The sequence below is a fragment of the Montipora capricornis genome, chromosome 11, assembly GCF_036669925.1.
Source record: "Montipora capricornis isolate CH-2021 chromosome 11, ASM3666992v2, whole genome shotgun sequence".
Lineage (NCBI taxonomy): Eukaryota > Metazoa > Cnidaria > Anthozoa > Scleractinia > Acroporidae > Montipora > Montipora capricornis.
This window is the reverse complement of record NC_090893.1, coordinates 11395630-11423001: the sequence shown is the minus strand read 5'-3', so window position 1 is coordinate 11423001 and position 27372 is coordinate 11395630. Positions and strand designations below refer to the sequence as shown.

Sequence of the window (27372 nt, the reverse complement as noted above, 5' to 3'; positions counted from 1 at the left end):
AGAATCGGGGACTCTGCCATCATTTACCCCCAAGGAATTAATATTGGATGTCAATGTACAAGCCAATGGTGTAACTGGCCGATATGGGAGTGATGGTTCTTGGTACGATTGGACGGCAGTAATGCCTTCCAGTGATGGCATGTTGCAAGTATTACCGTATGTCATTCTTGAATAGAATATTGAAACTGCTATTGGAATAACAATGGCAGTTCACAAAATAACAGGCAGGTCACACAAAAGGTTACGATTTGGATTAAGAACATGACTGGATGTGAATAAGCCTTAATTCCGTAGTGTGCTAAACAACTGCTTCAGGACATCTGGGGCTTATTTGTCTTACAAAGTTGCATTTCTCAAAGTCGTAAATATTTTGCAAGATTTGTCCTTGTTAAATAAACTTTAAGTAGTAATTGCTGTCAGAAACTCAGATGGATAGTTGTGGCAAAAGTTATTGTCTTTTTTCCTGTCATTTTAACAACCTAAAAACTTGAAAGAACACAATTTTGTTGTGGTGAAGGTGGTCAGTTCTGTTCTTCAGGTGCCACTTTAATAATTATTATAATAGTGTAGGTTACCAATAACTCAACTTGCCTAAAACAGTGGCAATTAAGGAAAATATCGCCTGCAAATAGTTATGTTAATAAAAAAAATCACAACTTCTCACGACAAACACATCAGAGGCTGTACAAATTTTTTGATGCAGCCATAATGGGTGTAAATAATAATTATTATTGTTAGTGCAAGAGTAAAGTTGCTCCACAAGAATTAAATTGGTACATGTACAGAGTCATGAAAGTGTACTATTAAAACATTGAATCACACCTATGTGCTTTCAGCTATAATCACATTTCTAACTCACAATATTATTACAATATTGCTCCTCCCACAGAAATTATCTCCCATAGTCATCTATTTTTCTAAGGTAAACGTAAAGTCTGCTACGAGCCTAGAAGGCTCATCAGGCTGGCACTTATCTCCCGTTACTTTAGCATGAAGCGACTAGGAGTATTTCTACTCCCCCCTGGATGGGATGCTAGTCCATCCCAGGGTTACCCCCATCATTAAATGGTGCCCATTTATACACCTGGGTGGAGAGAGGCACTGTTAGAGTAGTGTGTCTTGCCCAAGAATACAGGACAATGACCCAGCCCAAACCCAGACCACTTGATCCAGAGTCCAGGGCACTAACTGTTAGGCCACAGCACCTCTATTTTTATATCTTTTGCATAATTATGCAAACAAATACACCTGTAACTTAAAGTTAATTTTAAACACATTCTGGTAGGCAAAATTTGAGCTTAGGAAATACTTTGAATTTTCTCACCAGAGGAAACACAATTTCTCTCTGTTTGGAAAACTAGGTTGTAATGAAATGATGATGACTTTGATGATGAATTTGAAAATGAAACCAAAGATACTGAAAAGGCAAAAAGGAACCAGTTAGTGGAGGGGACATAGTTTTTGACTGGTTAACCAATTGACCCCTCAGGTGCCCTGGAATGCCGCCAGTTGATGATTAAAATCGTCCGATGTCAGACAGAGTAAAATCTGTGGTCTCACTCCCAGGAGTCAATGGGTTAACCTTTGCAAAGCATTGTGGACTCAATTTTAATACAAGTACACAGATCAAAGCCGGATGACCTGGGCAAAAAGGCATAAGAAACTTGAGTCCCCTGTACAGCTGTACAATACTTGGGTTTCCCTGCAATCGCCCCCTCTCCCTCTGCCTCTGTCATCTATATGGGAGGATTAGGTCTTTCTCCTACTTTATGGGAGTGACTGACAGGTTCAGCCTTAGATTAAATTGATACTGTAGTTAACACTTTTGACTTCTTGATGAATGCCTGCAAGTGATAGACTGGTGTGAGTTCTGTATGTACTGTTGATATACTTAAAACCAAGGTGAAGGCTTCAAAAAACATTCACAAAAAGCGTGGCCTGCAGGAGTCCGACAATAGTATAAATGTTGAGAGGAAGATAGTAGCATACAAGAAAAACATGTCCGGTGTCATTGCTGTTCTTTCTATAAACAATTTTAATGAAGAGGGTTTTTTGGGGTTGGAAGCTCAGGATTTGTTAACAAGTTCTTGAAGGGTACTTAAAACAATGAGCTCTATATGAGTCTATAAATCTAATGCTGATCCCCTGCAAATTATGTTAATTAATTCATTGCTTGTGAAACGAATGCAACACAGTGCTCTGCATGGGTTAAATTACAGAATGGTCATTCTGCAATTTACATACGGAGTACTAATCAGAGCATTCAATATCTATAAAAGTATTTCTTTTTACAAGGATACACACCTGAACTAAATTCTGCATTTCTGTTAGCTGTGAATCATTGACAAATTTTATAAAGTGGATTTCAAAAGCCAAGGTTCGCCTCGTCTTTCATATACCGGATGGGAAATGACTGAAAAAATCCTGGCTTAAACGGTGCCCATGTGTGGCACTGTAAGATGATTATGGGTTCGAAAAAAAGTTTGTCTGAGCTTAGATTTGTTCACTTCTTGGAGCCGCAGTAGTTTTTCACCAAGCCATGATGTTTAGTGTACCATAAGTAAAAACAAACAGATAATTTGCAACTCTGAACCCGTGAGACCAGCAACCTTTCCGCAAAAATGAAAACTTAAGAAAGCAAAAAAAAAGCCTTGTAAATGGCCACTTTCAATCATGTAGACAACATTCCTTGTAATTTTTTGAGCATTAAGGGAAGAGTTAAGACCTTGGAAGAAGAACATGGGTAGGAATAGGTACTGTAAGCCCTCCTTAACATGCCTCTGTCCTCCCTCACTTTATAAACAAAATTGTTAAAACCTCTCCATCAAGGATGGATAGTATTAATATAATTAAGCTCTACAACTTTACTGACTAGGACAAACTATTCCTGCTAGCAGAGCTCTTGTCTTGCAAGACCTAATGTTTCCTTTAATTAATATTTAAGAGTTTTCTTTGACTACTTACGAAATAAGCACATGTTAAACAAGATTCATGTGATACATTGTTGTACATAGACTTATATAGTCAGCACATATACCAGCTTGGCAATAAAAGCTATAGGTAGTGCTTGCATATTGCTACGATGTGCCTTAATGCGACATGGCGACTGACACACATCAATGCACAGTTGAAAGAGAAGTCACTCAGGTCTGGAATGGTTTAACAAAGTATACAGCAAATACCTTTTGAAGGAAGCATGTGCTACAATCTTAATTCCACCCTAACCATTCTCTTATGTAATATCGTTTTACAGCTGGAGCTTGGTAAAATAATTATTATTTCACTACAATATCAAAATTAACGTAAACAGTTTCCAAGGGTCATGGTGTACTTGGTTTTCCATGAGAGTAGCTGATAGTCATGAGTGGTTAGAAGTCAATCCTGGCTACCAAAACTTAATAATAATACTAATACAAAAATAAGATAGAGAGCTCGTTTTATAATATTACTGTTAATTAATAGGGACATTAACACATGAGTGGATGTTGAGGTTGTTAACCCATTGACTCCTGAACCCCCCCCCCCACCCACCCCCCCCAACAAGAAAAATCGTCTGCTATTGGACGTAGTAAAATCTATGTGTTAGTCAGAGTAAAATCTATTAAGTCTCATTCCCAGGGGTCAATGGGTTAAATGTTACAGAAATAAAGAAATAAATAAACACTGAAAGTTCTAAAAAAAAAAAAAATGTTACAAGTTTTGTCATCAGTGACCAATTATTGCATATTGATCTTTGTTAGTCTGTTTTCTTTCTTTTACTTCCAAGTAAGAAACCTGTTGTGAAGTCTGCTTTCTTACTAAAGTTTTGTATAATCTTCAGCCTCGAGTGTACATCAAAAGCATACGATCACCCACCTACCCTCAGTCTATATTGAACAGCTTCGTTTAATCATTTTCCTTTTGGTTGGTTTGAAACCCGGGGGTGGGGGGGGGGGGGAAGGGGGGTACTTGGGTCAATTTTTGCTGGGTTTGTTAAATGGAATGTACTTTTCACCTACAGTACAAACATTCTGGTACATTCGCTAGCCGTAAATATTTAAAACAGCAGCACCAACCATAGTCTAGGTATTTGTGCCCGATTTTAACAGAAGTCTAATGTTTTCTGTGAAGTCGAAATTGTGAACTTCCTAGTAGTATTTACAACAATGGGGGGGGGGGGGGGGGGGGAGGAGGGCAGGCTGACAATTTGTTTTATCTATTAGGAAGAATTTAAGTTCACAGCTCATCATGATCTCCTTCATAACATCCCACAGGATTTTGGAGTTGGACCCTTGACTTCACTAACAGAACTTGTGATCTGCCAGTTCTTTGAACCACTGAAAGATGTTACAAAATAGCTTCATGTTTCAAATATTTCCCAACAAGACATCTGAAGACATGGAATGGACTGGCTGCAGAATGTAATTCTTTCCAGCAACTTCTGTGATTGGTTTTTCAAGAAAGTGAAGTAACATCTATTGAATTTTTTCTCTCAGGAACTGGCAGCTCAATCTCTTTTTGAAGTTGTCTTCTTGTAAATGCGACCTTCGGACCATAATATCTCTAGAAACCATGTGGACACATGTTACTGAAAAAATAATAAGAATCCCGAATCATTTCTTTGAATACACAAAAGTCTAAATAATAGTGAAAAGCTTGAACTGGGTGCTGCTTCAATTTTGAACGTATGTTACAATAACTTTAGCAAGAGTCCTTGAGTGAATGTCACAGTTGTGGAATAAACCAACCTACAGAAAAACTCAAAACATTCCCACAAACTCCAACTAATTTAGTTAATGATGACACAAAAAGGTACAGTGTGAACGTTACTTTAAAGTGCCACTATGACCAAAACATCAATTTTTATTTTCCTTTGGATTTCAAAACTATCTTAACTAAGCACTAAGTGACCCAAGTTTTGCATCCAACAAAGCTGCGGGTTATGATAACATTCCAATGTCCCTCATAAAGGAATCTATCCAGTTAATCTCTGAACCTTTGGCTCACATTATTAACTTGTCAATTGCTCATGGCATTGTACTGGATCAAATGAAGATAGCACGGGTAATACCTTTATTCAAAGCTGATGACCAGTCGTTGTTCACTAACTATAGACCTGTTTCAGTTCTACCTAGTTTTTCCAAATTTCTTGAGAGAATTATCTAACTAATTTAAATGTCCTTTGTGATGAGCAATATGGCTTTAGGAAAAATCACTCCCCTACACTTGCTTTGATTGATTTGTATGATAAGATTTCCTCTGCTTTAGATTGTGGTGATATAGCTGTTGGTATTTTCCTTGATCTCTCAAAAGCATTCGATACAGTTAATCATAATATTTTATTTGACAAACTTGAACACTATGGTATACGTGGACTGGCCTTAAAATGGGTAAAAAGCTATTTTTCTAACAGATTACAATTTGTAGATTTCAACGGTCATGTTTCTTCTCGCTTTAATATATCCTGTGGGGTCCCTCAGGGCTCTATTCTAGGGCCTTTATTTTTTCTTCTTTACATTAATGATATAGTCAATGCATCTACCCACTACAACTGATTTTATTCCCGGACGATACCAACGTTTTTCTGTCTGGTAAAGATCCTGACTATTTGGTTAATCAGCTGAATATCGAGTAAAATAAGTTGTCACTATGGTTTAGGGTTAATAAGCTTTCACTGAATCTTAAAAAGACCAAGTTCATAGTGTTCAAACCAAACCAAAAACGTAGAAGTTATAATTTTCAAATTTTGATAAATAAACAACCAATTGATCAAGTTAAAGAAACAGTTTTCTTGGGTGTGATCATCGATGAAAATGTAACCTGGAAGTCTGAGATCTCTCATGTGGCTAACAAAGTGTCGAAATCAATTGGAATGATACAGAAATCAAGTTTTTATTTATCTTCATACTCTTTACGTGTATTGTACTTTTCACTTGTTTATCCTTACTTCTTTTACAGTAATATAGTTTGGGAGTCCACCTATAAAACTAACCTTGTTCGTCTGGTAAAATTGCAGAAAAGAGTGGTGAGAATCATAGATAAATCTCATTTTAATGCTCATTCTGACCCTATATTTAAGAAACTTGGAATCCTAAAATTCCATGATCTTAACCTGTTACAATTTGGTCAATTCATGTTCTCCTATCAAATTCGAACTCTTCCTCCCAAGTTAGCTAGCAAATTCACTCTAAACAGTCAAATTCACACATATTATTTGAGAAACTCTCATGCATTTCGTCTGCCTTTCTGTCGGACTAACATTAAACAATTTTCTGTTTTCTATCAGGGACCTAAATTTTACAATTCTCTTGACATTGATATAATGAATTCTTCCTCAACAGCTTCCTTCAAGAAAGCACTTAAGTCATTCTTTTTTAACAACTATTCTGAAAATTAAGTATTTTGTTCTTCCTGTGTCAAATTGTTTTCACCCTGTAATTTTACTTTCACAACTGTTTACATATTTCAACACCTTAATTAAATGACTAAGTGTTTGTAATTGTATGCTTCATTACCAACTTGTAAGTTCAAACTGTTTTTAATTTCCGTTCATTACTTTATATTTCAACACGTTAAATAACTAAATGTTTGTAACAATTGTATTCTCCGTTGCCAACTTGCATGTCAACAATAGATAGATGCTTTTACTTGGGGAGGCCTAATTTACATAAGCTTAGTAGTTTCTTTTAGGCCTCCTCGCCACCAATGTAATTCAATAATTTTTCTTTCCATCTTCTCTTTTTTGATTGTTCATATTTGTATTTTAATTTCTTCTTTCTGTGGCAAAAAAAAAATAAATAAAAAAAAATAAAAAAAGACACCAGTTTTTTTTAACTGGAATTTTCCTATTTAATGGTCCACCATTACAAACTTTAAAATACTGTGAGAGCTGGATCGAGGAGAAAATGATGTCAAAGACTCAATAGTTTAAGAGTGCAAGGTGTGTGTATATGAATGAATTAATATGCAGCATGGGAGTTTCGGGCTTTCAGACTTTTAAACTTGTGTTTTGCATAATTAACAATTATTCGCTGAAGGCGAAGTGATTATCGATGAATATTCACCGAGACGAAGTCAAAGTCAAAGTCGATGTGAATATAAAAAAGAGAAAAAAAAAACATTTCAACGCGAAATTATCTTCACTTACAGTGGCAAAACAACTACTGGCAGCCATTTTGTTCGCCGAGGTGATTATCGGCTGATAATCCGAGATAGCGAGCCAATGAGAGCGCGCGATTTTGCATAATCACCTGTGCGTTTATACTAATTATATAATAACCTGTGTTTACACGCTGATATTTTAAGCCAGTGAGTAAATGACGTCATTTCCCGAGATCCAACCCTCTGAGGTCCAATCGGTCAGTTTGGAATGTGAGTAATGGTGGACCGTGAAATCCACAACTTTGGATAAAAATCAAAGCTTAAAATTTTGCCAATGAAGTTTTTAAGCAACATAGTGGCACTTTATGAAGGGACTGTACTCTTCAAATAACCTTTTTCTATACCTATCAAATCTTTCACTATCAGTGACCTCTCACAGTAATAGTTTATGTCACCAGTGCAAAGTCTTGAATGAGCTTCTTGTGAGGATTACAATAGCTTCTCCAAACGGTCGGTCCTGGCCGACAAAACAACTTAAACTGGTAACTGCATGGTTAAGTCCTTATATATGACTGAGAAGAATTCCATAACATTCTGGAAACTTAATACACAAGTATTTTTGGAACAATTCATCACAATAATTACTGCATCACCCAGTGGAATGTCTTGGACTCAGAATTCCATAGTGTCTAGAAAGTTCCAGTATGTGCACTGTGACAACTTTCAATAACTTATTGTTTTCTTTTATGTAATCCCCTACTCTGAGCCTTCTTCCTCAACTATAGGGTTGAGTAAATAGTTCTAAATTGAACCTGCATGCCATTAGAAAAGTCTCAGCTTGTGGAGACAAGCCAAAAAACCTTTAAAGAATGTTTTTTTAGGCAAGCTGAAAACTTGGCAAGATGCAGCGTCATATTTTCTCTCTCTCCTTGTGCTGCCCTTACCCATACTTTACAATGCATTTCATCCTCACAATGATCTTTGCTGCTTCATACTATTGAATTGCTTCAGTTGTTCAGCAAACCAGACATTAATTTTGATTTTTTCATTCTTAGGTCACACCTGCCACAAACTTCAGCATACACTGTACCTTTAATGAGAATTCCCTTAAGCAAAAGAGTCAGCTTCGTCAGATGCACTTAAACTCTGTAAAATGGACATAATACACATAGATCAGGCAATCTCTTAATCATTACTCCATATTTGTGGAATAGAGTTTTGTAAGGGAGAAAACCAGAAAACCGAACCAACAACCTCAACCCACACGACAACAAGTCGTGGAGTAACAATAGATAGACTACAACTATATGTGACTACTGCTTGGAAGGGACTGTTAATGTTTGCAGTAAATGTATTCCTCAACTAACAGCTGCATTCTGGGGTTTATGCACTTATTGCCAAAACACAATGACATGATCTTCTGCTACACAAATGCCTTAAGGTTGTGTATAATGTGTCAAGTATACAAGAATCTTCACTAGCAATAAGCAAGTCCTTGAACAAGGGGTAGTTAAAAGAAACAAAGAATTATCACACTACTCTGTACTATTTGTGAGCTTCTGATATTATGGTGACTATTTTGCTATCACAACAGCAGCCCCATAAAAGCTGGGAGACAGCAAGCACTCTTATCACTATGACATGTGCTCCTTCAATTGATTTATTTAATGGGCTTTACTGACCATTAGGTAACTAAGAAACAGAGTCTGTAACAAGTTAAGTGCTCCTGTTTTGTTACAGGACACTTTGTTTTTCTGTTGTTGATCTCTCTGGAAAACTTGTCACAAAATACCTTGAATGGTCTCAAAAATAGTTTTGCAAAGACCACAATACGCTACTGTACGTAGTAGGTGCTGTCTATTAGAAAGTATTTTAACTGCATTTTGGCTCCAATCCTGATTAATAGTTAAAGTGTAAGACAGTCCTTCATACTCTTTTGGGGGGTGCAGGGATGGCGCAGTGGTGAGAGCACTCGCCTCCCACCAATGTGGCCTGGGTTCCATTCCCGGACACGGCGTCACATGTGGGTTGAGTTTGTTGGTTGTCTACTCTGCACCAAGAGGTTTTCTCCGGGTACTCCGGTTTCCCCTCTCCTCAAAAACCAACATTTGACTTGATTTACTTTCATTGTTAATTTCAGTTTACAGTGTCCCCAATTAGCGCTCCAGCGCTAGAACGACTAGACACTTAAATAAAGTTCCTTTCCTTTCCTTTCCATTCCTTTCATCAAAATGTTCAAAATAATGACAGCGATTTACATTCAACTAAGGTGGTATTGAATTATTTACAAGGAATTTCAAAGAGAACTACAAACCTCATTTAAAGTCAAAGATACACCAGTCCCTGGTTTAGTTGGGCTATCACCAAAGGGATCGTCAGTAAAAAGACCTTTGTCTGCAAATGGGTCACTTACATCACCAAATGGGTCACCAGAGGGAAATGCTGAGAAGGAATCTGACAGGTCATTTTGAAATGGACCTCCCTCACCAAATGGCACATCTACCTTGGCTGGAGTGAACGCTGCAAACAAATCATCCCCACCAAATACTGCTGGAAAGGGTTCAGAGCTTGAATTTGAAGTTGTGAAGGGATCTGAATTGTCCTTTAATTCGTTACTACCAGCAGATGTCTGATTGAAATCAAAGTTTGTAAAGAAACTGTCACTGAAAGGATCTGGCTGGTCGTAACTCTTCTTTTTCGGGGGAACTTCTGGTAAATTAGGCCATGATGTTGTCCACTCAGAATTTGCCTCACCATTGTTGTTTCCAAGAACATTATTTTCAAAAAAATCAGAGGAAAAAGGATCTGGAAAATTCTCTTTCTGGTTTGAATAAACAACTGCTGATTTTTCATTTAAATCCACTCTTGGTGGTGGTGGAGGGGGAGCTTTCTTAGCACTGCCTTTCTTTCCTTGCTGAGAAGAGTTTGAAGGTGGGGATTCTACAGACAATTGTGAGCTTATGGGAGTCTTTACAGGTGAACCTGTTGAGCTTGAACCTGACGGTCGCATGGGAAGGGGTGGGGCAGAAACTACTGGGCGTGGTGGAAGTGGGGGTGGTGCAGTTGGAGAGATGGGCCTTTCTGATAATGATAATCCTGATTCTTTAATCTGGAGCCCATGTGGCTGTCCTTCTTTCAACTCTTCTTCTTCAGCATCCTTAGTGCTTTCCTCATTGCTTTCCTCATTGCTTTCCTCAGTTTCTTTTACGTCAGCATTGTCTTTTGGATTTTGTTCGAATGATAAATTTTCCTTTAAAGTGGGAACTTCCCCAAAAGCATTAATGATGTCAGATTTGTAAGTGCCGGAAGTCTCCTCTGATGTAACTATTTTGGGGTTTGCTTCTGGTGGCAGAGGGCTAATATCAAACTCGTCAAATGGATCTATAGATGCAGAGGTAAGTTCCTTTTCGGCATCTTCATCATTGGCACTACTTCCTGCAGCTTGTGAAGGGAGCGGAGTCATGAGATCTGAATCAGCAACAGGAAGCTGTGCATCAGAAATTGACATGACATTTTTGTCATTTGAAGACTCTACTTTTTCTGAAGATTCAAAGGCATCTCCAAATGCTGATGAATCAAATGGAGAACCACTAGCATCTGCACTTTTTTCACCAAAGGCATCATCCCAGGCGAAAGCATTAAAGGGCTGGCCTGAAGAGCTTTTACTTTCTTCAGGAACTGTGCCAAAAGCATCATCCCATGAAAATAATGCTGATTTATTTGGGTCAGCTTTGGCTGTAACAGCAGTGTCATCTGAAGTAAAACTCTCTGCCCAAGAAAACTGTTGAATTTTAGAAGTGGCAGTTACTTGTGTTTCAATGGGCTGTGATTCGCTTTCTGTAGTTCCAATTGCAAGACCTTCACTACAGGTTTCATTGGACAAACCTTTGTCTTCATCTGATTTTTCGGCTGAACTTGGCCAAGGTTCATTTTCTTTCTCTGTAAATGAATTATTATCCCATGAAACACTCCCAAATGAGTTTTCAACATGGATAGCTACCTGCTCAACCTCTCCTTCGCCCATTTCTCTTGGACTGTCATCTAAAGTGGTATCAGTGTTGAGCTGGGATGGAGCAAATTTCTCTGAAGAAAAAGCTGCTTTGAAACTGGTCTCTGCATTTTTGATGTCTCCTTCACCTGAAGGAGCAAAGGGATCACTTGATGAAAAATCATCTTTTACTTGACTTCCTCCAGTGCTGTCACCAAATGCAGAATCAAATTTTGCAAACGATTCTGTGAAAAACCCTTCTCCAGAAACTGTCAGGGTTTCTTCATCATTGTTTGTGGATGCAAAGGGATCAGAGGTCCTTGTAAATAATTCAGTATTGCTAGTGCTAGTATCTACCACCTGAACTTTGGAATCCTCCGCATTTGCTTCCTGCCATGTCTCTTCCATATGCCCCAAAGAAGGAAATCCAACTGAAAAATTTTCCTGGCTTTGATTGTCTGCAGGTTGATCATGATCTGACCCTGCAGCTGTTGTTCCTATTTTGCCTGCATCATCGAATGTAGAAGCATTCCCTGGTTGGATTCCCTCAGCTGTTTGATGGATGAAAGAATTACTTCTGGAATTCTGGCTGCGAGTGCCTGATGACCCAGATGAGACTGAATCACTTCTTAGCACAGAAATGTCGGCAGAAGATGCTATGGACACTGTGTCTCCTATTCCTGATTCACTTGGTACAGCTTCAAAGACTGAAGGGCTAAAAAATGCCTTATCTGAACTGTTGTCATGAGTGGGGAAAGGGCAATCAGGTACTGATATCTGTGACACTTGATCAGGTTCCTGAATATAACAGCAAACTGAAATTAAGTCTTCAATAATATAAATTTCAGTTGAAATTACATAACTGATGTGTGGAAAATATCTGTTGCAGGTCATTTTGTTCCTTAGGTTAATTTGCAACCAGACTTAGTCATTTGTTTCAACCTTGGTCAACTTGTTTCAACCTTAGTCGACTTGTTTCAACCTAGGTCAATTTGGGGAAGGTACAAAACACAAGTCAAAGGTCATTGTTTTACCAATACAGATATACCCGGTAGTGCTGACTTTCAGGAAAAAGCCTAGGGGCCAGTTGGCCCTTAAGTTTTCAGATTTGGTCGCCAGCTCAAGTATTTTAGTTGCCAAAAAATTTTGGCCTTTCGGGCCTTATAAATTTCAAGAAAAGGTAAAATGCAAGAGAGGCCGAATCAAATATCAGAGCAAGTCAAGTGGCCTTGACATTAAACAACCATATAATCAAATATAATATAAATATCTTAGCAGCCAGGCTGGTGAAAAGTTAGTCACCAGTGAATAAGATCCAGTTGCATTGGCGACCTCAGTAGTCGCAACGTCGAGCACTGACGTGGTATCTTAAACACTCATTAAAGCTAACCTTAAGCCTAATTAGGCCTTTAGACCTAATGTTAACATTTGTAAATGGTTTGGGTTGTTTCTGTATTGGTAAAACAATGACCTGTGACCTCTGTTTTGTACCTGCCCCAAACTGACCTTGGTTGAAACAACTTGACCTAGGTTGAAACAAAATGACTTAGTTTGGTTGTAATTTAACTTAAGGAACAAAGAGACCTGCAACATAACCATTCGCTAATGATAATGATAATGATGGTGATGATGATGATGATCAGACTACATGTACATGTATGCTACTTTGGGATTTCCCTTATCAGACAGATCATAGAATCAAGTACAAGGAAGGGTTATGTTTTTGCAAACGATGGCCGTGTAGTACTAACTGTCTTATACTTCAACAGACTTAACTATTAGAGGGTAATGTGAATTGCTAGTTTTCTACCCATATAAACTATGTGAGCATTAGCCCTACTAATGGAAATGGGCCCACACAAGGACAGAGAAAAACTCTGCACTTCACATTACCCTCTAATAGTTAAGTCTGTTGAGATATAAGTGCCACACAACCAACGTTTGCAAAAACATAACCCTTCCTTGTACTTGTACATATTCATTGCCGTGACATTCACATCTTAAATTTCCACGACCTGCTCATTCGGTAGAGCAGCAGTTATCTAACCCGAAGGTCGTGGATTCAATTCCCACCGTGGTCAGAGTTTTTGCTTGTCCTTCTGTGGGCCCATTTCCATTGGTTGGACTAACGCTCACATGGTTTATATGGGTAGAAAACTAGCACTTCACATTACCCTCTAATAGTTACCGGTAAGTCATCATAGAATCGACCATAACAGGCTTGACATGGTAGTTCTTGACAAAAAGGAAAGACGATGCACTTCTAGACTTAGCATGCACATTTGCTAAAACACTCCTGGCGCCATTTGTTCAAACAATGGATAGTGCTATCTGCCGAATAAATCACTATCCAGTGGATATGGTAAGTAACAATGAAACCAATAATATTGCGCTATCCAATGGATAGTGACTTATATGGTGGGGCCTGAAGCCAAAAGGAGCACGAGAAGGTTGAAAAATCCCCCAAAATACCAAGCAAGGACAGTAATTTAATTCACAATTTTTTTCCCCAACCTGTACGAGAAAAGAGAAGAGGAACAGAGATAATTGTCAGCATTACCTTGTCAAAGGATTGTAATCGACTTGAAAGTGGTGATGACTTGAACGTATCATTATTTTTCTCTTCATCTCCTCCATTATTCGGTCTTTTTGATGATGGCACAGCATAAAGAGGAGGATTATCACTATTTGGAACCTAATGGGATAAAAATAAAAGATTAAAACATCCTGGAAACTCCAATATTGTAAGAAACACCCCATAGCAGACTATGGAGGTTATTGGGTTAAAAACAACTAGTAAGACATGGTCCGGATATGAGATACCAATAAAAAGGCTAAATGTATACATCGTGATGATAATAATAATAATAATAATAATAATAATAATAATAATAATAAAAATCAATAATCACTTTATTTCCATGATAAAAATATTTACAAACATTAAAATATCTCCAAAAGGTAAGAACTATAAATTTACAAGCAATTAAGTATTTCTCTGTTTTAAAACTTCAAAAAAAGAAAATAATAATAATAATAATAATAATAATAATAACAAACTTTATTGAGCACTCTTTCATACAAACTTGAATCTTACATGTATCTGGTAAAAATAAGTAATAATAATAATGATAATGATAAAACTCAAATTAAATTAAAAATTTAAATGCCGGCGGTGGCGACATTAATCCGGCAATCGTCAAGAGAGTCTCCTATATTCCGGAAAGGTACTCGGGACCCTCTTACGCACGCATGTACTGATCTTAAGAGTTCAAATGAGATGACAGTTCTGAGCCAATTAATGACGTTGTTAATAATAATAATAATAATTGTTATTATTATTATTATTATTTTTAAATTATTCACATATCGTAAATAGTTTTCTATCGTGAACATATAATTTAGTTTTTAAAATTTGTAAATAATTTCAATATATAGTTTAAAATTGTAAATATTTACTAATTGTTTTGATAGTTGATTTAAAGTTTTTGTTATTATTATTATTATTATTATTATTATTATTCTCTTTGGACTTAAGTGATTAATGGTGACCTTTCAATCCATCATTGCTCATTGAGGGCCAAACACCAAGGGTGATAAAGGAAATATTATTAGAATTCCCTGCCTATAATAATTCTAATAATAGAGTCCAGCAAAACATTAAGTCTTCACTAAAATTTAAGTCAATTTCCAGCAGAGGGAGGGATAAGAAATCTAAAGAAATGTGAAAAAATCCACTTACCTTATAGTGTGGCTCGTTTTTTTCTGATGGTGGAAGTGGTTCTGCATACACATTATCTGAATGACCACTAGGTTGAGCTTCCTTGTTATTTCCATCTTTGTATGGAACCTATGGCAATTAACTAATTAATTAATTTATTTATTTATTAAAATTATTGCAGAAAAGTAAACTAAAATTCATTGTTCCTTGGACAAGGAGAACATAGAAAGCATACCTCATAAATACCATCAGAATTTTGCAAACTATTGACATTTGGACCTGAAAAAAGAAACAAAAAGTAACTTCAAAATATGTAAGCAGGCATATTAGCATAGTGGTGGATATTTACCTTGCCACTTTGCGGCTCAGTAAATATGATTTTAACTCATTTATTCTTGCAAAGATTACAATGTTTTCTGGCGCAAATTCCGTGTGAATAGCCCATTTCCGAGTTAACGTCTGCCTCCTCTTTGAAACAAGTTTAAGTGCAAAGTTTTTCTTATGAAAATTAGTTTTCATTCATATGTAAAGTAGAACTAATAACCATCACAAAAACTTTGCACTTAGACTCGCTTTGAAGAGGAGACAGCCATGAACTCGGAAATGGCCTATTGCTCGGAGGTGAATAGCAGAGGATATCCGGAATTTGAGTAGCCAATCATCGCGCATTTTCAACCCCATCCACTGTTTTAGTATATACTACTAGTAATTACGTATTCAATAGATAGATGTACTAGATAGATAGCCTATTGACTAAAACACTGAGGAAAATAAATAATAGCTGGCATTCTTTATGTCCTATACACTATTCTCATTATAAATCTCCTTTGATAACGTTAGCTGTTACAAAGGCAGCGACAAGCAAACTTCCTTGAATTCCTGAGCAAATAGTCGCACATGTTCCTAGCTAGCAGGAGCTTCTGGAGCCTATGCTGCAGGTTTGCAGCAACCTCGCTGAACTGAGACTTACTAGATTTTAATGCAGTAAAATGTAGTTCAACAAAGTTAACAACAAAGATTGGTAGTGGTCTGGGCCGGTCAATCATCTAACAGTGGTCAGCGGTGTTTGGCACAGGTGAATGCTCATATAGTCACTTAACCACACAGGAATTCATCAGACATTTTGCCAGCCACAATGTACCATGCTTGTACAGTTGGGCTTTTGCTTCCCCTGTTTGGCTGAGAACGAAAAGAAAAAAAAAAAACAACACAAAACAAAACGAAAAAAACAATTGAGGGATTGCCACTGTTGTGTTTGCGGGTTATTTTTTCGTAATCCATGCCATGCCTTGCAAGACCAACAACAGTTTAGCCATGGACGATTTGTCTCCTTTGCTCACCTCACTGGTTTCTATCTCTCTGGTTGCTTCTTCTCTCAAATCTGCAGCATCTACTCCTTTTTTGACGACCTCTACAGCCATCAGAGGGCAATCATTAGATAGTGTTTTATCCCAAGCGATAGGTAAAGCGAAGAATGATTCTTTGCTCCATCTCTACTTGTGTCATCGGCTTCCTCTCTTTCTGCATTTTGTGGCCATTCATTTTCAGCAGGTATGGCAGTCCCTTTGATTGTTTCAACTTTTTCTACATTGGCTAACCCAGTTTGCAGTTTCCTGCCTTTACATCACCTGTTGGGAACTCACCTATCGCTTCTTTGTTATCCTCCTCATCTTTGTTATCTGTTGTTGGTCCAGGATATTCTCCTGTACCTTCCTAGCTGGTACCAAAAATCAATTCTGGCCTTTTTGCAGATCTTGCAGATCTCCTGCCTGACAACTTAAAGGTGAATGATGGCACATTGGTCGTCACTCCCTCGAGAAAATGTTCGCCTTTTCCATTGACTCCCTTACCCTGTGTAGCTCTCACCCTTCTAGGTAGCCCAACTTGTTGCTGTACAAGTTGCTGATAATTCAAACAGCCAAGAAGTTTCTACTTCAGAAAGGATGCTGTTCCGCTTGGTTTGCAAAGGAATAATGAGATCTTCACCTTCTGTGGTGACCAACACAGAGGTGAATAGTTGTTTTAGTATAGACTAAAACAGTAAGATAATATAGCACAAAAAGATGATTTAACTCATTTATTCCTGCAAAGATTACAACATTTTTGGGGGCAAATTCTGCACAGATTGCTTGGAGGTGAATAGCAAAGGATATAAAAGATATACAAAAAATGGAACCAAAATCGAAACGTGGAATCAATGATTCATGAATCGAACCAAACGGTCATAATCGCGATTAATCAAGAATTTGATAATTTGTTACATCACTAACTACCTTACACGAGGGTTGCCAACTTCCACAAGAAGAGTTAAGACTTGTGTGCAAAATTAGTTCCTGGTGTTTTTTTGCAACGAATTCAGTGGATACAGCCCAGTTGAGGTTGTTTGTTTGTTATTTATTTGTTTAAGCAGGTTGAAGTTTTGGCAGCTATTCAGTTGATGTGGACCTGCTATACCCACCCACCCATATACACACAGAGGACAGCCACAACACCGGGAACTTCATCCCCTACTCTTCTCGAATAGTGTGTGGGTTCTTTAATGTCCCACAGGGAACTAATGAACATGGAAGTTATTTGTGAGACGAGACCTCCGGCTTATCGTCCTTATCCGAGAAGACTTGAAAGTCTAACCATTTGAAGATGTGATTACAAAGGCAGCACTTTCTCCTCAGTTATTTAAAGACCCTGAGTGTTGGTCCGGCCGGAGTCAAACTCACAACCTCCCGCATGGCAGCCCGGTGCTCAATCAACTGAGCCACCGGTCGCGGAGTTGGAGACAGCCTGCAAGAGAGTCTGCAAAGCCTCAGACTTTCAGAATATACTCTGATTCGTTATTCTGCTCATTTGCAGATTGCCCTCACACTTCTATTAAGGTAAATTTATCTGCTGTTTGCTCTAACAATGATAACGGCTTTGCAGACCCCCTTGCAGGCTGTCTCCAACTCTGCGAGTGTTAAAGGGCATAAAGAGCCATCAGGGCTCTCATCAGGTCCACAGGGGACCTCATGAAGATTACCCTCCAGAACCTGGATCTTGCCAACAAAGAGCACATCATATTTTGGGCAGCCTGTTGTCTTGTGTTTTTTTTTTTGGTTTTCTCTGAGCTGGACAGTTTAAGGTGAATTTCCCCCGTAGGTGGACTCCCAGAACAAACCTTCTTGCATTTGCGTGCTTATAAAGTGTTTTAAGACTGATCAATTCCGCCAAGGGTGCCTTATTTACTTTGACTGTGATTCATCCTCCATGTGTTCAATCTCAGCCCTCTATTCATTCCTTATTCTTTGTGCACCCAGTTATGGCCTACATGTATTTTTTTAACAAGGATGGTTCTCCCTTGCCTCACCAGTCCTTGTCATCTTTTGTTCAATCCAGGCTGTCGTCTGCTGGTATCTCAGGTACCTTATCAGGACACATCTTCCAAATTGGGGCAGCAACTTCAGCAGCTCAGACAGGCATCCCTGACCAACTAATTAAGCTGCTTGGGAGGTGGTCCAGCGATGCATATCAGCTCTATATCAGGACACCTGTGGCATCCCTTGCTAGTGTGTCTGGTTGTTTAGCTTTATAGGTATGTTTTCTGCTTAGTGGAGCAGCTGCAGGTGTGCCAGTATGGGTGCCTCAGGTTTGGTTGTTTGGCGCTCTGGCTCCCCCAGTCATTAGCCCCTTCATCTACAGCAGCATTGCTTAGTCTGGAGGTCCTTTGGCTTGGTGTCGGGGCTCACGGTTGGGTTGCAGGGATTGCAGGGATTGCAGGCCAAGGGAGCGCAACTCGGTCAAGGGGCTGCCTGGCCTCTGGTGGAAGCTCCCGGACATATCCCAGGCACCCAACCTCCATTTAGCGATGCAGTTGTTAACTCTGTCTAACACCACATGATTTTACTCATCAATGGGGGAGGTTAAGGGGTCAATGGGTTAACCTCCTCTACATCAACTCAAAAAATATGCCCCCTTCAATGTGCTTCACACAGAAAACATGAAGTAAGGAAATGCTGGTCAAGAATTAGCCTCACTAGGTTTGTATGACCCGTTGCAAAAGAAAATTATGTTTACTGTCAAAGGTGAAAATTGATCTCAAAACAGAGCAACCATTTAAGAAAGTTAAAGGAAAAGAATCAGTAATAGAGTACTGTTTTCTGCTCCCTCTACTATTTAAATGTACAGATATTAACTATTGAAAGATGGCATCAAAGCAGCATAATAATACTTTCTTGGACTTTGAGTAGGCCAGTTACCACTGACCTGAACTCCCCTTCTTTTCTGGTTTAATCTTAAGAACAAACATCGCATGTAAAAGTCTCTCTCACCATTTGACACCTGAGGAGATTTTTGCACTTGAGAAGAATTTGGAACCTTCTTAGTTAATCCAGCTTCTTTTCGCATTTTAAACACTATTTGAAAAAGTTCATATAGTGTGCCAGTTACAGCAGCGGCCTGTAGAATCATTGGTGAAAAAAATTGTAAATGAATGGAATAATTAATTCATACCATCCTAAAACTGGGATGTTGCAAGCTACTTAACATTAAGTTGTAAACTATAAGATGTGGCATTTATACCAGCCATTGGAGCTCTGTGAGGCCATTCTTTACTAGCACAAATCCCATAATAGTGATATTCATTGTTCATAAACAATTTAAATTTTGCCAGGCACAGAGCTGCGTTACAAAAGAACCTTTGTTTCGACAGCCAACAGATCTCTGGATGGCACATAAATGACGATAGGTGACGTAACGGTGAGTATTGCTATTCACCTCTTTTATCCCCAAAACATTTGCAAAGGCATTTTATTTCGATTTCTAATGGCACATCTTCATGTCCCAGGAGAAATGGCAAAAAATGATTATGCAAAATTTTGGGTGGTAAAAGGAGTGTATTATGGGATTTATGCAGTAGAGAATTAACCCTTTCACTCCCAAGAGTGATTGACATAGATTTTCTCCTCACAAGCTCAATACAGTTTCAAACAGACCGGTGATGAAAAGAAAGAAGTTTATAATCAGGATATTTTTTTGTGTACATATATCAAATTCCTACAACTGATATACAAATTAATTATGTATGGCAGTCAATAAGGAGAATTAAAATTCAGATCCTAGGAATGAAAGCGTTAACCTTTAGATCACAAACAATACAGCCCACCACGATTCAGACTTGCTGGTCTAACATACAACTTATCAGGTCCCAGTCAAATCCAAGGAAAGGACCATTAGGACATTACCTTATTACCTGGCCTGTCCAACTCAAATATTATCTTTAATTACATTTGACAGGATCACAGCAGGATGTTTGAGCTACTTAACCTACCCTTTCCCCTATTCCTGGCTGTGACTCCCACCTCATTGCCAAACGGAGCACTAACTGCCCAGTTTATTATTAAAGCATAAAATTTAATAAAGCCATCATGGTAGCAATAGTGTGAAAAAAAGAAAGAAAACTCTAGGCCTTCTGATAAAGCCATTTAATTAAAGCAGGAAATTGAGTTATTATAACAAAACAGGTACTCACAGGTTTTTCAGATTTGATAGCATACAGCTTGTGTCCGGTTGTACAGGGTTGGCTGCAGACATAGCCAAATGTTCTCTTGTCGTCTGGGTCATGAGTTATAAATGATATCTTGTTAATAGGATGCTCATGTTGTACTTTCTGCAAAGACAAAAAGAAACAAAAAATAATTGTCATTCATGTTCCATCAGATTTGGCTTAGTTCCCTTTGACAACATCACCTACTACTGATGACAAACCAAAATAATAACAGCGACAGGACAGATCTAAGTCTGACTGTGTAATGTGTTTTATAGGGTTTAAGGTCTCGGTAAAGGAAAATGAAGTGTCCGCGGAAAAATGAAATTGTCGCGCCATTATTTTTTGTATAGGGTCAAACTGTATATCATATTAAAGCCAATAGATTGAATTATTTGAATAAATTTTTACATTTTTGGTATTTAATATTCCCTTTTATTATTGAGGCCTCAAACTCAGAATGACCAACTCTGCTACAGAAGCTCCTGCCTCTTCACTTCATGGTGAAAATAACTGCACTTTGTTGCATCTTAGTCACAGATGAATGCACTCCAACTGTGTGAGGAATTTTTGAAATGTTAAGAATTAATTAAGGAAATATCACCCACAAAACGCTGATATTTGGCAAAATTTTACATTAGAGGAAGTCAATCTTGAAAACCAAAAATAACCAAAAGAAACTTGCACTTAAAAGTCGAAAAAATTAAACCAAAGTTTATGCTAACCCTGGATTAAGTTAATCGGTTTTCGAACAACCGGGCCCTGGAGTTCAGACAATGGACAGGTGCAAAATGTGAGAGGACGATATTAGCGTGCAATAAAAACAAGCCAGGCCTCATTACTATTCTTCATAATTATAAATAATTCTAACGAGGAGTGTTTTAGTGGGTTTAAAACTCATGCAATGTGGTGTTTTATCAGACGAGTGTTTTTATAGGCTGTTAGGCTCAAAAATCAACTATACTATTTATAAGTTTTTGGATGGCAGGTGTTAAACAAAGGTGCCAGTTTTAGGCATCAATGAGAGGAACATCATGCAATAGTTGTCACATATTTTATTGCATTCTGATGTAGACTGGGATTACTACTTGCTTATGATACTTGCCTGAGTTTTTTCATCAACAATTCTTATGCCCTTCAAGTTGACATACATCAGAACCTTCTGTTTGTGTTCACCACTTTCTTTGTTTAATTTAAGTGCTTGCATCTGCAATAAAATACCAAGAGAAAAGAGGTTTAGTCCCTTTCAGCAAATATAATAATATTCCTCTCTATATTAAAACTTTCACAATAAAAGCATAAGTCACCCCCAAAACTGCCTGAAGATTTTACTAGGCTACTTAAAAAAAGATTTCAGTTAACAATAACAGGCCAATAACAAGGCTGCCGTGGTCATGAATGAAGTTCCATAGGTAGAAAAACCAGATAGAGCTGAATAACTGACACCACAAATTAAGGAAGACTTTGGAAAATAATGCATAGAAACTGAAACCCAATGGTTACTAACACCAGCTTGACCCTTTCAGATTCCCTGTGGAAACCCTGATTTATATCTATAACATCGGACAAAGCCTTGTATGGTTTACAAATCACTTTCATCAAAGGCTTGCTTTGCTTAGATTCTTAAATAAATCAAGACTGAGATAATTAACAACTATTCACTGAAGTGGCTAGTGGTGGGCATTAACCAAGCCACGAAATCAAAAGGTAAATATCCACCACTAGCCACCTCTACTTTTGGTGTATAGTTGTTTTACTTAATTAGTATACACTAAAACAGTGAGATGGCATAGCACAAACACAGATGACTTCCATACATTTGTTCCTGCAACAATTACAATATTTTCTGATGCAAAAATCCTGCGCGAGATGCTTGGAAGCGAATAGCAAAGGATATTTGGAGTTTGAGTAGCCAATCAGTTTGTGCCTTCAATGCTATATCCACTGCTTTAGTATATACTAACAAACATCAGCCTCCTTCTTACAAGACAATACACCTGAAATTCCCTTGAATGGGGAATATGAGGATTGCTTTACGAGGAATCTTTTCTCTTGTTATAACATGAAGCCATTTAAACAATGTTAGAGTCAGTTTCAATCGAGTGTCGTAAAACCAAAACCAAAACCAAAATAATTACTTTGACCAATCAAAAAGGACGGAGACAATCCAGTAAACCAACCATAACTCGAAGTAATTACACGTAGCTAACACAAAGCACGGGAAAATGTATGTTCACGCGCAAGCCACGATTGGTTTTGGTTTGACTTCTGAATGGTCGAAAAAATGGCGCGAAAACTCAGAACTAATCCCTGAGTGAAGTAATGCAAAACCAAAGCAATTCGCTAATTACTTTCGACACTCAATTGAAAACCACTCTATAACATGAAGTCAAAACCAGCCCTCCTGATCAAAGAAAGAGAATCAACTCATGGGTATGCTTTAACAACATCTAGATTTACTCAAAAACTATGTCCCCATTAACCCTTTCACTCCCAAGAGTGACACTTATAGATTTTACTCTGTCTATTAAACGCCAGACGATTTTACTAGTCAATGGGGAACCCCACAGGAGTGAAAGGGCTAAGGCCCTGGCTTCCTTCCGACCTTCATTAACCCTCCCACAGCCAAAGATATTAAGTACTTGCACTCTTCTTAACTTGTAGACAATTGTTTATGCAAGGGTCAGCTGAACAAAGTACAAGTGCCGGATCTTGGGAGATCTAACCAGCTGATAATTTGTTGACTAAAAACAAAATAATAATGCAAGGCTGGTTGTATGGCTGTGAGGATATGTGAGGATATGTGAAATTGACTGTAAGTCTATTTACCAAAACTGGTGTGTCTGCTAAACTATAATACCTTCAACTTTTTGATTGCTTCAGTGCAAACAGAATCTCCCTTTGCACTGGTTACATCTGCTGAACCAACTATCTGAAATGCAAATAAACGAAAATTTCTATGAGCATACACACATACATATATACATACATAGTTTATTTGAGCAGGTTACAAAATAGGCAAGGCTAAAGTCCTGGCCCCAGTTGTTCAAAAGGTGGATAATGCTATCCACCGGATAAACCACTATCCATTGGATAGCGCAATTGGTTTTGCTAGTGTTTATCAACTGGATAGTGATTTATCCAGTGGATAGTGATTTATCCGGTGGATAGTGCTATCCATCGTTTGAACAACTGGGGCCTGATGTGGACCTGCACTAACTACATCTAAGCTAAAATGTATTAATTAGTTACTGAGATATTATGAGAATTTCTTACATAAGTCAAACAATGAGATTGGCCTCTATAGTAGTATTACAATCTAAAAATATTTTAAGTCCACTGACCTAAAAGAAATGCTACAGGAAGCTTTCTCAAAACTTATGGTTTTTAGAAAGTTCTTGTTTTCACTAATTAACCTCTTAAAATAACTTAGAGTAGTAGAGTTTTTAACAGAATTAGGGAGGAGGTTCCAACACAGGACAGCTCTGTGCTTAAAAGAGCCCTTTCGGGCTACAGGTCTAATTGTTAAATAGTCTGTTGATATAAAACGAAATTGTTGGGTTCCAGAGAGCTGTACTTCTGACATTGGAACTGTGAGTTTCTCTGGGTAAGCCATGGATAATTTTAGTTGCTCTCAGATGAATGAAGTCCATATCATCCAACAAAGATTGAGATCACAAGCCCCACACAACAATACCCTACAAAACACTTGGTAAAGTAAATGGTTTGCAGGACCATCGTTAGCAAGAACTTGATCCGTTTCAAGACAGCGACTTTCTTGCTGAAGGAGTCACAAACATTCTTAGTATGTTCTTGCCATGAAAGCTTGTTATCGATGGTTAATCCAAGGCATTTACTTGAAGCTTTATATTCAATGGTACTATCACCATATCATAGGTGTGGCAAAGGGCCAGTAAAGGTCTGGTTGGAGATAATCATGGCTTCTGATTTAGAATCATGGGCTACAAGTCTGTTTGATAAACACCAGGTGTAAACCTCATCCAATATAGAGTGTAGCGTATGAATGATATCATCAACGTTCTCACAAAATAGTGTAGATAGTTGTACCATCAGCAAATAAATACAGTTCCCCACTAGTTATTGATTCAGCAAGATCGTTAACAAAAATTGAGGATAACTTGGGTCCCCTTATTGCCCCTTGGGGTACCCCAAACCTGACTATTGTGGACTCTGACTTGTTTCCTGCAATTTGAACGAACTGTTGACGCATTGACATGTAGTCAGCAAGCCAGGAAAGCAAATTGCCTGAGAATTACCAATGGTTTTTAGCTTTTCTAGTAAAATTGTACGGTTCACAGTGTCAAATGCTTTCTGGAATCTATGAAGAGAACACCAACTTTTAACCTGCGATCAAGTATACTTTTCTTGAGACAGGGCGCTAAAAAGTACGCCTGATACAATTTCTTAACGAGTCGTCCGCCGCCCACCTGTCAAGAGTGATGTTATCATGTGTCATGCTATAAATGTGAGCCAATCAGATTTTATCGGAAATTACCTGCACGCTGCGATTCAAGTAAAGACGCGACAAAAACAAAATAGCACTCTGGTTTTGATGTCTGCAATCAAAGCTATTTCTGCAAATCCTGCTTGACAGTTGGTGTGGTTTCTCTGTTCAAACCATCATGGAACAAAGAATTTCGAGATCAAATGGCAAAAAAAGCCCGAATTCGTCATGTCATCATCAGGCGCAATTAACAGTACAATAAACTTTATTTTAACTCGAATATTTGAGATGCCAATAAAAGATGCTATGAAAATAGATATGAGGAAAATGGACTTTGAGAAATTTTAGTTTTTCAGCAGCAGCTACTCAGCTATCATTTTGTTAGAAGTGTGTTCAGATTGTTCAGCGATTCTGTAAACAGTGTTGAATTTCTCTGTCAAGCTCGGATGATTCCCCGAATGTGGCAGTCCTAAAGTTCCATTCGGTTTTTTTTGGATTCGCAACTTGTTGCTTCCGAATATATTCCAAAGGACTTGCCACAACTACAAACGTTTTCGAGTTGGTGGAAGAAGAACGATGCATTTCCTCCTAGAATGTTTGGGCCTGTATTAATAACACTATTGCCAATTCCTGTAGGAAGTACAACTGTAATGTCTTCTTTTACACAAACCATTCTTCGGATGCATTCTCTTCCCTCTTTTTTTTGAAAAAAAAAATCTGAAGTCGAAGCAACAGCTGCTGTAAACAGAGACTAAACATCACTTGTGTTCAAATCCTTCTCGGCGGCCATAATTTCATCAGCTGTTAACCGATTTACAAAAAGTATGATTTGCAATTCTGCAACCAATCGGAGGGAGGCTCCAAGAGCTCTATTGTTTTTCGGCCAAATTCAGAGTAAAGTCCAGATTCTGGACTACGGGCAGATGACTTGTTAAGAAATTGTATCAGGATTACCTTTTCGAACCATGTCTAAGGAAAAGTACGCCTGATCGCAGGTTAACCAACTTTAAGACCGTTATCCAGGGTACTTCTCCATGTTTCTCTTAGGTGGAGTAAAAAGCTCTCTGTAGAGTAGTCCTTTCAAAATCCCCACTGCCTGGGACTTAACAAGCCATGTGTTTCCAGGTGGCTGTTTAAGGTGTCACAAACAACCTATTTTAAGATCTTTCCAGGTATAGTGAGAAGGGATATAGGTCTGTAGTTGTTGACATCAGTTGGCGAACCTTTCTTGAAAATGGGATTAACACGTGAAAATTTCCAGATTGATGGAAAAGATGAGTCATTCACACTCTTATTGAAGAACGGTAAGAGACTGTGAGCAGCAGAAGGCAACGAGGGAAGATCCAGTTGAAGGATGTTATGCATTGAGAATTCTTGGTTGTTTACCATTTACCACAAAAATCCAGAAATCTCGGTTGGAATGTAAATGGTAAGCCTATTTTGGTCTTCCCAAACTGAAAATTTCCGGAGAAAACGGATTTCTTGAAAGGTAGTCCAAAATTCCCAAACAGAATTTCCAAACGCAAAACGAGTTTATGATTTGCATTCCCCAACAATTTTGCCTCCCTCCAGACTCTCTCGGTAACCTTGAACGGAGTTTGTAAATGGTACACGCCAATCCCAACTAAATTTCCTATTCGGGAGTTTTCGCTTACCATTTGAACAAACCTAGTACCAACAGAGTGTCTGCTTGTACACTGTAAATGGTAAACAACCCTTGTAATCCGTTGGCTTGACATTTCAACATGGGCCGCCAGCCCCAACTCGGAATGCGGTTCTTAAACTAATGTTCAGCTATTATTGTTGTTTTGCAGGTATATCATTATTTTATATATTTGCAGTCACAATAAATACCCACAGGAAAGATAACTGAAAACACGTACACTTCACTGTTGTAAAGCAACTTTTTGCGTAAAGAATAAGTTTTAACGTTCAAGACAATTATCTAATTGCATGAATAATTATGAAAAGAATGATGCTGCTCCCAACCTTGCACTTGAACTTGACTCCTTCTCCACGAAATCGATGATCGTTCAATGGGGCTACATGTAAGTTCCCCACACATGGAAATGGATGGGATAAAAAATAACTGTTAAATGGACAAATCAGGCCCTCCACATAAACAGGGCAGCTTACTCGCGAAGATAAACAACGGAAACATAAGCTTACTTAAGCTTAAATTATCTTGACATTTGAATTTTGCTGGAAGAAACCGACCAAATTTTGAAGGCAATTGTATTTTAACTAGGCGCAATAATTTCTCTAAATTGAAAGAAAAAAAGACAAAGACTAAGAAAAAAAACCAGCATTGCAAAACAGCGGAAAAGACAACATACACAAGAACTCATTCACACCTTTTGATTGCCTCGGTCTTGACGGAGCTTTTCCCTTACCGCCTTTCTTCTCTCCGGATGACATTGCAGAAATGTTTACTTCTATCTTTCCAAATTCCAACAAAAGCACATCACTAGGCCTGTTTTAAAAAACACACGTTTTGGCTAAGGGATTCACATCCCATACAAATAGAAACATACTAATGAAAGCGGACAATATCATATATCACTTCGGCCATTTTACGTCTTGTCCACAACAACGGCAGT

At 38.1% G+C, this 27372-nt stretch overlaps 2 protein-coding genes across 2 annotated transcripts in view; one reads left to right on the top strand and one right to left on the bottom strand.

Moving 5' to 3' along the window:
* Positions 1-821, top strand: part of LOC138024876 (mediator of RNA polymerase II transcription subunit 26-like) — a 3345-nt gene extending 2524 nt beyond the window's left edge. Inside the window, exon 3 of the mRNA XM_068872065.1 lies at positions 1-821. This exon is cut by the window's left edge and continues 845 nt beyond it. Within this exon, the coding sequence (XP_068728166.1) occupies positions 1-175 (175 nt within the window). The 3' untranslated portion in view covers positions 176-821.
* A 1192-nt stretch (positions 822-2013) lies between these two features.
* Positions 2014-27372, bottom strand: LOC138024875 (dentin sialophosphoprotein-like). The gene is made up of 12 exons (XM_068872064.1): positions 27127-27372; positions 26762-26814; positions 23168-23239; positions 21413-21514; positions 20293-20430; positions 19094-19220; positions 15025-15068; positions 14811-14918; positions 13629-13763; positions 9395-11866; positions 8171-8226; positions 2014-4567 (listed from the first exon to the last, which is right to left on the bottom strand). Exons 1-11 carry the CDS (start codon positions 27188-27190, stop codon positions 8188-8190), a joined length of 3354 nt encoding a protein of 1117 aa, XP_068728165.1. The 5' UTR covers positions 27191-27372; the 3' UTR covers positions 2014-4567; positions 8171-8187.

What these genes read in the sequence shown, in the direction of transcription:
- LOC138024875 (XM_068872064.1), bottom strand. Translation starts at nt 27,190, where the DNA reads ATGTCATCCGGAGAGAAGAAAGGCGGTAAGGGAAAAGCTCCGTCAAGA. An exon ending in TTGTTGATGAAAAAACTCAG is followed by an intron (nt 20,431 to 21,412) that starts GCAAGTATCATA and finishes TTGTCTTTGCAG; the next exon opens with AAAGTACAACATGAGCATCC. An exon ending in GATTACAATCCTTTGACAAG is followed by an intron (nt 11,867 to 13,628) that starts GTAATGCTGACA and finishes TGTTATATTCAG; the next exon opens with GAACCTGATCAAGTGTCACA.